Genomic DNA, 12050 nt, shown 5'->3' on the forward strand with positions numbered 1-12050 from the left:
ATTATGTAGAATATAAACGTGAAGGTCTTTTTTCTTTTTAATCCATCTGAATGATCAAAAAATAATTACTTCAATAATTATTATTTATCATTTTGTAATAAATTCAACCCGAACTCTCCTTCATATGAATTACATGTGAACTGTACTAACCTAAAAAGGCTCATCACCAAGGTAATTTGTCATTTATTATTTTCATTATTATTAAAATATTATGAAATGATTCACTTCATGACAATATACATGAGAACATGCACAAACAAATATTTACAAAGACAGATCAGGTGACATATTAGAATAACAAACATTCAGTCATGTTCAGTTAGCCATGGTAGACTGTCCGTTAATCTGGGCTGGAATAAACATGTGTTTGTTATGAAAGTGTTGGACCTCAATAATCTCAATCATGTGTCTTTGACACATTGGAGGCAGACATAAAGGGCAACTGCAACTATGCAACTTCACTTTGCAGACACTTTATTTTTTAGAAAATCTAGAAAATGTTCTATGATTCTTGTTAAAACCGTCTGAGGCGGGAGAGGCTGTTAGAAAACAACTGCTTTGGACGGCTCACACTTCTGTACATGCACAACAGTTGTGGAATCCGATGGCAGAAATGGGCCTCAACTCAGCAAAAGGAAGGGAAATACATCTTGTGTTACAGGTACTTAGAGGGCTGCAGGCATGGAGGTGTTAAGGGCTTTTACTGTGGCGGTGCACGCTTACTGCTTTTGACAAAAGTGTTATTGCGCTGCAGCGTCACGGCCCTCCTTCCGGGCGTCTGGTTCAGCTCGCTCATATCCACTCCCGAGTCCAAGCTGGTTTCTCGACTCTCGACTGGCCTCCGCCTCCTCTGCTGCTCGGACACGGCGTAATGGATCTCAGCTGCGGGTTTTCCCTCTAGTGACACAAACCAGGCTCGAGGAGGCTGAGTTGAGGGGATTTCAGAAAGGTCTGCAAAGGCATGCACGGAGTGTCGGCCGCCGCCACTGATTTTATTCAATGTCCCTGGGACCGAGGCCGACTCCGTGAGGCTGAAGCGACCCCTGGGTGTGGTGGTTGAAGTTGCAGCCCGACAGCCCTCTAGAACCCCGAGCTGGTCCTCGTTCTCCGCTGCCTGGTTCTGAGTGGCGGAGGGACCTTCTGGCAGAGCCTGCGCGACGCCGTCTTGAAGGGGAAGAGCGGCCGACTCCGGCTGCTCCTCCAAGTGGAAGAATGCCGGGGCGTGAAAAATGGCAACAGGCTGGTTGTAGAAGAACAAATTCTCCGTCAGGGAGGCCGGAGCTCTGGTCTCAGCTGTGGTTTCGTGCAAACGCATCAGATCACTCAGGTCAGTGTTTCGCTCCAGTTCGTCACACTGCAGCACGATAGACACAGCATTGGGCTTGGCTATCACGTCGGCGTTGTGCATGGAAATAATAGCGACGTTGTGCCGATTATCCCCCCTTTCTGTGAACGAATGGTTCAGTCCACTCTGGAGATGAGAGGAGTCTGCTGAAGACACGTCGAAGACTTCCCCATCACATGTTGAGGTGGTTTGGTCTTTTCTCGTCGCTGGTCGGATCTTTGTCTTAGTTTCACTGAGCGAACGTCTGCAGACAGAAAATGTTGCCTTGATCAGTGCTAGGCCAATGAAACTCATTTTGCAAACACTATATGAGAACACGGTAAAGGTAAAGACTTTATAAGCATTCAACTTTGACTGATATCAAAGTGCTTTTAAAGAAATACCACCACTGAAACTGATCAAACACTCATGCCATGCTCATTAAAACATCACCACAACTCATAGTAAATACTGTATGGACACGTATAAGATGGACGCCTCTGTTACCTGCGATTAAACAATAACCCGACCAGGATACAGGAGACAATAACAAGCATTCCTCCTAGGACAACCATCAGCAGAGATGAGTGGTGTGAGATGAAGTCAATGGGGATGGCAACTCCAAAGAAACCTAAAGCATATAGATGGTCAGAATTATAAACACGTGCATGCAATACAGATGCAAATGAACAAAGTGCATTTTGTATCCAAAAACGTTACAGCGGCCATTCATTATATATTTAAGTTTTTTCCCCCAACTGATCGAGGTCAGTTCCAGTGCAATTGTTTTTCTGAAAAAAAAAAAATCTAAATAAAATATCTTTATAGGTCATTGTTTTTTTTTTGTTAGAAAAAAATAATTGCCACAATCAGAGAAACTCCATTATATACTGTAGTACCATAACGACAAACCTCAGAGAGTCGATGATGCTTGTCATTAATTTCCATCTAAAACATTTGATTTATTACCACAACATATACCTGTGAACATGGAACACGCCCAGGATCAGAAAATATGAAACACTGTATTACATTAGACGAAGATATTTAGGGTGAGAACTCGCCTCTGGTGGAGGACAAAGGTGCTGCAATCCAGTAGCCAAGGTGAGGTGCTGTGAATGTCCACACGAGTTTTCCTTCGACTGACACCACCGTGCCAAGCCCCTTCCTCATCCATCCACCTGCGTGACGCCAACAGACAGAAAAACAAAAACAACAACACTGTTTGTTCAGCATTGTCTTTTTTTCCACAACTACCACAGTCCTGTTAGACCCTAAACAATAAATGTGTTTATTCTCTTCCAAAGACAGTGTTTATGAGAAGGGAATGTGATGAAACAGCCTAATTTATTCTATTTCCCATATTACAGTGAGCCACGTTTGTATCGTTTGACTGTTCTGAAGACCCAGAATGACCCGACACTTTGTTGAGAATCAGAATGAGTGTACTTTGAGTTGAGTTTTTAAACATATTCAATAAATACGCAGCAGGTCCTACTCACGAGGCCCCATCTGCACTCTATATTTACGGAAACAGATGTACTTATATCCACAATTTACACATAATCTATTACACTTAGGTTAAATAAATTAGATTCAATTATTACAAGATTACAGGGTCAGAGAATGAATACATCTTGGAGGAATCTTTACAGACCACCTTTTCTGTATTGTTATACAATACATAAACACATAAACAACAGGAATCCTATTCAAGTTTTGTGAAAAAATTATATTGATTCATATTTTTTCAGCGGCCTAGTTTGATAGTGTTAAAGAGCTTCACAAGCAGTGATGGTTCAGACTTTAGAGACTCAGGGCCGATGCCATTTAGAAGCACTAAAAAGAGGCAGAGGAACGCAATGTTTTCACATATTATCTATCTCATGTACTACAGTCAGGATATAGTGACAGTTTGACCCAATATGACAAGAAGTCATTTTTTTATAAAGTTACCAACTGTAGCTATAAGTTACATTTTCCTGTAGAGGCCATGAAATCATCCACACTTTCCTGACTCTTCTAAAATCAGCATAGGCTAGATTTGAGTGTGTGTGTGACTGACTCCTACTCACCAGTGGTCCGGTTAAGGAACCATGCTGGAACGACATTGGAAGTCTGAAGTCCGCAGCTGTCTGGAATGCTGAGGCGGATCTGGATGGGCCCACTCACATGTAGCTCTGTGTCTCCTGAGAAAAGCTGCACACTGACGGCCGCCACCGGACTCAACTCCACACTGACGTATCCTGGAAAAACAGAGGAGGTAAAGATGGACATTTTGTTTTTTTTTCTGTAGAAAGATGAGACCATCCTGGTTAAAATCAGTATGTAATTGAATATTGTCACTGCAGACCTGATTTACTGCTCATGATGCCCAGCGTGTGCAGAAAGCTGTCCTCCTTTGACGGCAGCTTGGGGACGGTCAGGAAGGCTTTAACGGAGGTAGCATTACTGCCGTCTGTCAGATTCAGCAGGCTCTTGGGAAACTGGACACTAGGCAGCGATGCTGCGTCTGCAAATGAAGGAAAACATGATGAATACCTGCCAGAAATATGTGTTCATTAAATATATGTTTGTTCCCTTTAGTGCAGCCATTTTTGGTTGCTGTGATGTGTTTATTTAACCAATGATTGTACTGACAGTCAAAGCGTGAGACATAGAGAACTAGAGCAAGAAAGAAAGAAAATAAAAGAGTGGATTTAACAATATATACAGTACCAGATGTTTTGCCAGTGATCAGGACAAAATCATCGAAGAGCCAGATGTTTCCCTGATTCACACCAAGTAGTGACATGGTCATAGATGAAAATACTACAGCAATGATAGAAAAAGATGCAAAATTAGTAAAGAATACTTCCTTTAACAATGTGCAGTTTCTCCACTAGATGGCAGTGTAACATTGTGTTATATCGACCTTTGCACAGAGGCAAAGAAATGGGTGAGTTCACTTTTCTGTCAAGGGGTTATTTAAACTGGTACTACAAAAGCAATAGCTCAAGTTACAAGAGTCAGCTCTTCAATTCCATTGTCCTATGGTCCCTAGGCCTAGGCCCTATGGTCCCTCAGCCCTATGCTCCCTCAGCCCTATGGTCCCTCTGCCCTATGCTCCCTCAGTGTTATGGTCCCTCAGTGCTATGGTCCCTCAGTGCTATGGTCCCTCAGCCCTATGGTCCCTCAGCCCTATGGTCCCTCAGCCCTATGGTCCCTCAGTGCTATGGTCCCTCAGCCCTATGGTCCCTCAGTGCTATGGTCCCTCAGCCCTATGGTCCCTCATATACTTTTTGTCCGTCCCAAATCAAGGACCTTTGTTCACGTAGCCCCATCCTGGGCCCATGTTAAAACTACTCTTTGCCTTTGTTGGTTGGATTAGTTAGGTGAAGGCATGAGGAGTTAAACTGGTTCGGGTTACAGTGAGAATATTTGGGTAAACCAAACAGCTTCGCCACAGTAGGAAAAATATGATGACGGTGCAGAATGACAATGTCGTAAACATGTGCCATGTGCTTCTGTTTGTCATATTTTGTGAGCAATAGGCCTTCGGAAGCGTCTCGCTTTGTTTGCTGGGTAGTAGGCTGTCGGTGGGACATTTTTCGGACTACTGAGGTTTTTAAATAAAGGTCCATCAGAACCATGTGGAGGTGGAGGTAGTGATCCGAGAGAACATAGGGTTGAATGAACATACACTTGCTCCCCACTGAATATGGCAGACGAGAAACACAGACAGTAGGAGGCACACTTTCCAGATGTGGATTATAAAATGTTCCCAAATAATTCTGCCTGGGTGCTGCACCTAATTGGGTGTCAAATGCAGTGGGGCGAAGCAAAATGTGGCCCTGCAATAACAACCAGTTTAGAAAATCATTGAAGTGTTTGAAGCTCATGTTTTCTATGTTGAATAAAAGAAAATGACACAGCATGAATCTCATTACCTCTGGTGATTCAGCTAAACAATGTCCACATTGAACAGAGCCACACTTTAAATATCTTACTTGGCATTCTGTTGGTTTTACAAGGCAGCAGTGTGCAAATGTAGCCGTCCATGCTGGCCACAATTGAGATTGGCATCCCGGTTTGGAAAGGTACATGGAGCAAAACACCGCCGTCCTCCCCAGTAAGAGCTGCGTTGGTCCTGGTGTAGTTGACGTAGACCTCCACCACCGCCTGGCTCAGGTACTGACGACTCAGCGCGTTGTTAACCTGGATCTTTAGGTCAAAAGCTGAATCTGGGGGAAATAAAGATTAATTTAAGATAAATATGGATTCAGGGATGGCAATAGTATGGATGAAACCATTCATACAAATTCAGATTCACACATTATCTACAAGGTATGGTCAAAATGGTAAGAATACCTCACAATATAATGCAAATCACTAAAACACCACAAATTACAGTCTGACAAATATCTCAGCAAAATGTACTATTATAAGCTCCATGAAGGCAGTGCTTGTTGCAGACTGGATTGCAATAAAAGTAAGGCGTTCCTGTTTATTTGACCACCCCTTTCATGCCGTACAACCCTATGCTTTAACAGAATGGAGTTGCCTGCCTTTTCCAATTAACCTAGAAGCGACCTTATTGACAGCACAATGGGAAAAGTAATTTGCAGAATCCCTGGAGGATATCAATCAATTAATCCCAGCAGATTTTACAGAGTTGGACACAAATACAAATGATAAAATTGGCCAATTAGTCCAGCAAAGCGTGCATTCAGGACAACATTAAGCTACATCAGCATGCAGACAGCTAAATACAGAGCGTATTTCCAATAATGTGAGGCTCTAATCGTTACATATTTTCAGGTAGCTCCTAGAGAATCTCATTTAGGGCTGAATAATAATGGGTCACCGTATCCACAAACCCAATTAGTCACTTTCCCACTGACACCCACTAGTGAGTCAACAAGACAACTAGACTTTATCTCTCAGACGTATATCGGTGTGTTGCATAACAATGAAGGAATACTCTGTGATACATCAGTTATATGAATAAATGGTGGTCGTGGAAAGACAAATAAGTTGTATATATAACCCACGTTAACCTAAGAGCAATAAAGTGTCGAAGGGAGGAGGTTAGGGTGGACAGATAGGTCGAAGAACACAGGACTTTCACCTCGGAGACCACTGTTTGTGTCAAGTTTGAAACCCAAAGTTAACGTTGACTTATTGGTCACGTCATTTCAGAACCTAAAGAACAACCTGCCTGTAGTTATTTCAACCCAAACCACAATTTTTTTCTAAACCCAATCAGGTAGTTTTTCTTTTACTTAAAGTTACTCATTCAATTCAATACTGACTGGTCATTTTTATGCAGCTATCCTTAATGCTCGTCATCAGAGCCGCCACGTCGGATCATGTGCAAAATCAGATAAAATCATGTAAGTTCAGCAGAAAGTCCTTCAGCTCAGACTCCAGCAGAGAACAGCCCACTGCGGACGGACCCGGATTAGGGTTTCGCTGCAGCCTCCGACTTGCAGGATAAAAAGCACGGGCGGGAGGAGGGGAGCAGAGCTTTGCCTTGCTGCTCCATCGGCCTCCCCTGGGAGCTAACATCCACACTGTGACACCCAGGCTGTAGTGCTGGGCCTCCAGGAGGGAAGGGAGGCACGGGAGAACCAGAACCAGGTGTGAAGGGACCACCAAAATAAACACTAAATGAAAAAATATTTTCCAATGAAAGTCGGTGACATGAAGCTATTAGTTAATAACATAACTATGTCAAGGCGCGCTTGAGCAACAATTCAACGCTGACTCTCAACAATGTAGCTGGCCATGCGTGGCCGTTTTGCTGCGTTTGTCGCTCCCAGTGCGACCATTGCATAACGTGTGTATTCTGCTGCTCTCAAATGCCCTCACCAATTAGTGCAATTGTGACTTTCACCCAAGACATCCCCATTCGTGTCCCGTGTGAAAGAAAAAACGTAGATCTTGAGTTTTGCCCGTTATGTAACATTGTTACGATTGTTACATAAGGAAGTCAGCAAAGGGTGGTTGTTATTTATTCATACTAGTGTTAGGGTTGTTACGGTTATTATTTTAACACAAACCATGATTTGTTTTCGAACCTTAACCAAGTAGGTTTGTTTCCGAAAACTAACATATTGTTTCCCAACGTTAACCACATGATAACCTCTCCAAGGCCGATATGAAACATCAACATTCTATGTTATGAACAGGGCTTTAAAGAAACTACTCAGTACCAAGAGTACTTACTTTGTACAAACGTCTGCTAGAGGACTGGGCGGCTCCCAAAGTATCTTCCTTCACATTTTGCCCTGCAATACATTCTCTCCACTGAAGTGACTGCTCCTATGCCATCTGGACCAGAAAGAGCCAGAGAGTTTTGGGAGCCATAAATCTCCTCAGCCGGCTCATCATCAACCCTCCACATCTACAGTGTCAGAGTTATTTCATGCTGGGAGGTCATACCCATTTCCTTCCTGCACTTTTTATTCGTAGCTAAATGCTGCAACATCGCTATAACAGCAATCTGATGTCAAACAAATATTTCGCCAACGGTGGCAATTGGACACTGATGCTTGTATTATTGCTCATAATCCTGCTGCTAGATGATTTGCCAGATCTTTACTGAAAACTCACAAAGCCAGGGCTTGTGTTAGCAGCAGGGGCCAAAACCAGATAACTACATCGTTTAATCTCATTGCCTCAAACAATTCCCCTTGATGAGGAGCAGACAAATGCCAGGAGCTACCTTGCAGGAGTTGGCATCCTTTTTGCCAGAAATCTCTTTTGGTTTCAGCAACAAAACTTTTTTGGATAGGTTTCAAATCAAATCAACCATTTCTGGAAGAAAACCTTGGAGGCAAACTTCTCCTGTTGTGCACAGCTGCTAGGAGTATGGAAGATATTGATTATTATATATTTAACATTATAAAATGACAATATTGAGTTAGCGTCTAAAAATGATGACGTAGTTTCTGAAACATTATGAGTATCTTTTTCAATATTTTAAAGCCTTAGCGTCTTAAAATGATTTAGTAACTGAAGAATAATGAGTACGTTCTCAAAATGATGACTTAGCGTCTCAAAATAATGATGTAGCATTTCAAAATTATGATTTATCATCTCAAAATTATGATTTAGCATCTTACTACAAATAATTAGTGTCTTAAAATAATGACAGTATAATCACTTGCGCGTCTGGACACTTGCTTCTGTTGCTTTGGTGCATATTGGAACTCCATTTCCACAGATGTAGACATTATTTTGAAGTCCTAATTTTGCGATGCTTTCTCATTATTTTAAAAAAGTTTCTCATTATAATGACTCACACAGGACCTTTTTTTCTCTTCATCACAGTGCCAGATATGGTCTTCCATACAGGAGTGCCCGCATTTTCAACCTCAATATGAAACCCTACACTTGGCAGTGTGCGAGTCAACCCACTGGTTTACATACACCAGTGCAGACGGACAAGAGGATGCTTGTTTTGGGAGAGGCAGCCTCCGCTTCACGTGTGCTCGGCGGTCGTCGCCAAACATAACAGAAGGGGGTCACTAGATCTGAAGTGGAGGTGTTTCCTGCCAGATTACTATAATCTGTCCATTTGGCACACTGAACCACGCCACAAAGAGGTTTATGAAGTGGATTGAATTGGGCCGTCTGAGCCCGCTGAGGCTGATGAGAAATAGATCCCGCGTTGTGTGTGTGTGTGTGTGTGATATTACTGGAATATTGTTATTACCGAGCACACGACGGTGTCCAATAAAATATTAATAACAATAATAACGCATTTACCGACGTGAAGTGTTTTCAAACCATTTCTTGATCAACTTGTGAACTTTTTAAAAGGCATTTTCATTCATAGAGCAAGAAAGACGTTCAAAGACTAAATAAAACGAGAATGGTAAGCTATAATTACAGAAAAACACTGTGTTTTCTCCGGCTGACGCATTGCACAAACATGTTGACTGGTCAGTTCTGTGAGACCATCAGGCAGCGCAAACAGATGGTGCTACAGGGACTTATCTCTGCTGACCCCCCCATCAATCCCCCCCACCCAACAAACATGCTTGTTTGTGTGCGTGTGTTGGAATTAGGCCATACATTCCACCAATGGAGGAAAACACACAAGTGCACCCTTTCATATGTGGGCCAGATCGCCCTCAGGCGCGAGTCAGCAATATCAAATTGAACCGACGAGAATTGAAGGGAAAAGATGCTTAGAGGGAAGCCGGGTGAGAGGGAGGGGGAGGCAGAAAGACTTAATGTCTGAACAACCACCAGCACTGTTGTCAAATAACTACAATCCTCCCCTGGGGAGAATGATTACATCTTTAAATCTGTTGCTTTGCCTATCATGAAGGGACAACAATAAATATCATAATGGGTGCCATAAGGAGTTTTTTTTTATTTTTGTAAATCACAATATATCACAATACTCAATATATCGCAATACTCAATATATCGCAATACTCAATGTATCGCAGTATCGTGATAATACCGCAGCATCGTGATCATATCGTATCGTGGGACCTCTGGTGATTCCCACCCCTAGTATACATACACTTTTTCTTCTCATTTAAAAGTAGAAGTGGAGAGTGGGCAGCCCTTCATGGGAGCGAACTCAGTAGAGAAGGGAGCTAAGAGGAGAAGGCTTGCCAGGACACTACGCATGTCGGCAGGGGGGAGAGGCAGGAGGCGGTGGGGGTGCAAGTGACAACAGCATGCTTGGGTGCATTTCCAAGCGTTTCTGGCCGGCGTCGCAGACCCGAGGATCGTGTGATGACGGATGGTAATGTACTCCCACAGCGGCATGAATTAGTCATGAATCAGTTGATGAAAAGCGTCACAAATCCCTCTTTCAGCTCCTCTCCGACGTTCGGCTGTGAACAAGAACATTGCCATGACAAGCAAGTGTGTGTGTGTGTGTGAGTGAGAGAGAGAGAGAGAGAGAGAGAGAGAGAGAGAGAGAGAGAGAGAGAGAGAGAGAGAGAGAGAGAGAGAGACAACGCAAATGTAGCCATTTAGATGTATAGCCACGTGACACAAAAGAAGGAGTGTGCTCTTGTGTAAACACTTGATTCAAATGACATGATAATACAGAGTGGGTGATATTAAGGGCCCTCTGAGCGAGCATCCAAACACATGTTTAAAGCACTTTGTCTTACTGGATGAGTAATGCTGACATTTTCTCTTTTTTTGTTTGTTTTACTTTTGTGAATATTATGGCAATCTCCTTTACAATGTCACTATTGTTATGCTGTATGAATAATGCTCATGTGAACGGATTCATTGCCGTCTTAGTGGCGGGGATGCAGTATTAAAAAATGAAGGGACAGATAGGAGAAACCGTTACTCTGGAGGTGACAGCAGCCAACTCCATCATCACACAGACTATTACTCATGAACTGATCAGCAGATTGACGAGTAAATCCTGATACAGATTGGTCTGGGCTGGCTAAATGAGGACATGAGAGTCTTTGATCTTTGAGAAAGACCTTTAAATGATGGTTGACAGAGTGGAAATAATAATAATAATAATAATAATAATAATAATAATAATAATAATAATAATAATAAAATAAAAGTCAAATTGCCAACATGAATCCTTATTCTCCAGCTACATTGTGAAATATCAAGCACATTTTGGAGGCCAATGAGAATCGGACTAGGTTCACTACAGTTTACGACGCCCCCTGTGAGACAGTGAAGGCCACACAAACCTGGCGAGGCATCGAGCGCTCGTGGTCGGTGCTGAAGGGGCTGTGGTCTCACGTGGTCCCGGGTGGCGAGGTCCCCGTCATTGATATGCAGAGACCGTCCGGTCGGAGTGAACCAGTCTCCGGTCGCGTTCCCATCCCCGCGTGCGACCAGCGCGGAGAGCAGACAGACCAACAGGCGCATGACTTTTGGGGAAGAAAAAAAGTTGTCGATTTGAGTCACTTCTCACCCATCACTGGTGCAGTTTTCCTCTAGTTTATAACTCGCACACGGACGGAGATGCCCTCTCCTCTCCAGCGCCATCCTAACGAGTCCGCTGTCACGCTGCTCTTCAAACGGCGCAGACAGACTCCTCCCCTTTTAAGATGCTTTTTTTATACTGGCTTTTAATTTGTCAATATTTGGACTGTTTACACTCATTTTTAATGTCACGTGTATACTCATGGGAATCTATTTTCTGTGGTTATGTGACGCACTTTGTAAACTTTAAATAAAGTATAAATCAAATATTATATATATATATATATATATATATATATATGTATATATATATATATATATATATATTATGATGTTATCGTTTATTTATATAAAACAAAACAAAAAGTTGACAAGTTGCTTCACATTAACACAGAAAATACACTAAGTTGCTGTTTTTTGTCCATAATAGCGAAATGTTTATATTTAGTCTTGTTCATCTTTGTTGTCTTTGTTTTTCGCTGTCTTTATATGTTATATATGTATAATATGAGAGCCACAAAGATCAGACTCCAATTCCTGGTATCTTCTCATACCTCGCCAATGAGGCTGATTCCCATTCTGTTAATAAAACAAAACAAAATAAAACACTTGCATCAACTGATTTCTACCACTAGATAGAGCTAATGCAATGCTTTACCAGTGGAAACGGTGAACTTTCAGTGTGCCATTAATAATCGCATACATTTCTAAACATATCTATTGTACACCACTCTACACTGCACACTTGTGGTCTAATTTAAAAAAACCAAGCCTACAGAGACTTCAAGTAGCTTATAATGACGCC

At 42.3% G+C, this 12050-nt stretch overlaps 1 protein-coding gene across 1 annotated transcript; it reads right to left on the reverse strand.

The window, feature by feature from the left end:
• Positions 1-700: 700 nt before the first annotated feature.
• On the reverse strand, positions 701-11188 carry LOC306747838 (protein FAM171B-like; the record flags this gene model as incomplete). The annotated part of the gene is made up of 8 exons (XM_079230938.1): positions 701-1589; positions 1832-1955; positions 2389-2505; positions 3400-3570; positions 3678-3836; positions 4043-4135; positions 5314-5547; positions 11008-11188. 8 exons carry the CDS (start codon positions 11186-11188, stop codon positions 701-703), a joined length of 1968 nt encoding a protein of 655 aa, XP_079087064.1.
• Between the last annotated feature and the right edge of the window lie 862 nt (positions 11189-12050).

Source organism: Taurulus bubalis, assembly GCF_910589615.1.
Source record: "Taurulus bubalis genome assembly, chromosome: 15".
NCBI classification, from domain to species: Eukaryota; Metazoa; Chordata; class Actinopteri; order Perciformes; family Cottidae; genus Taurulus; species Taurulus bubalis.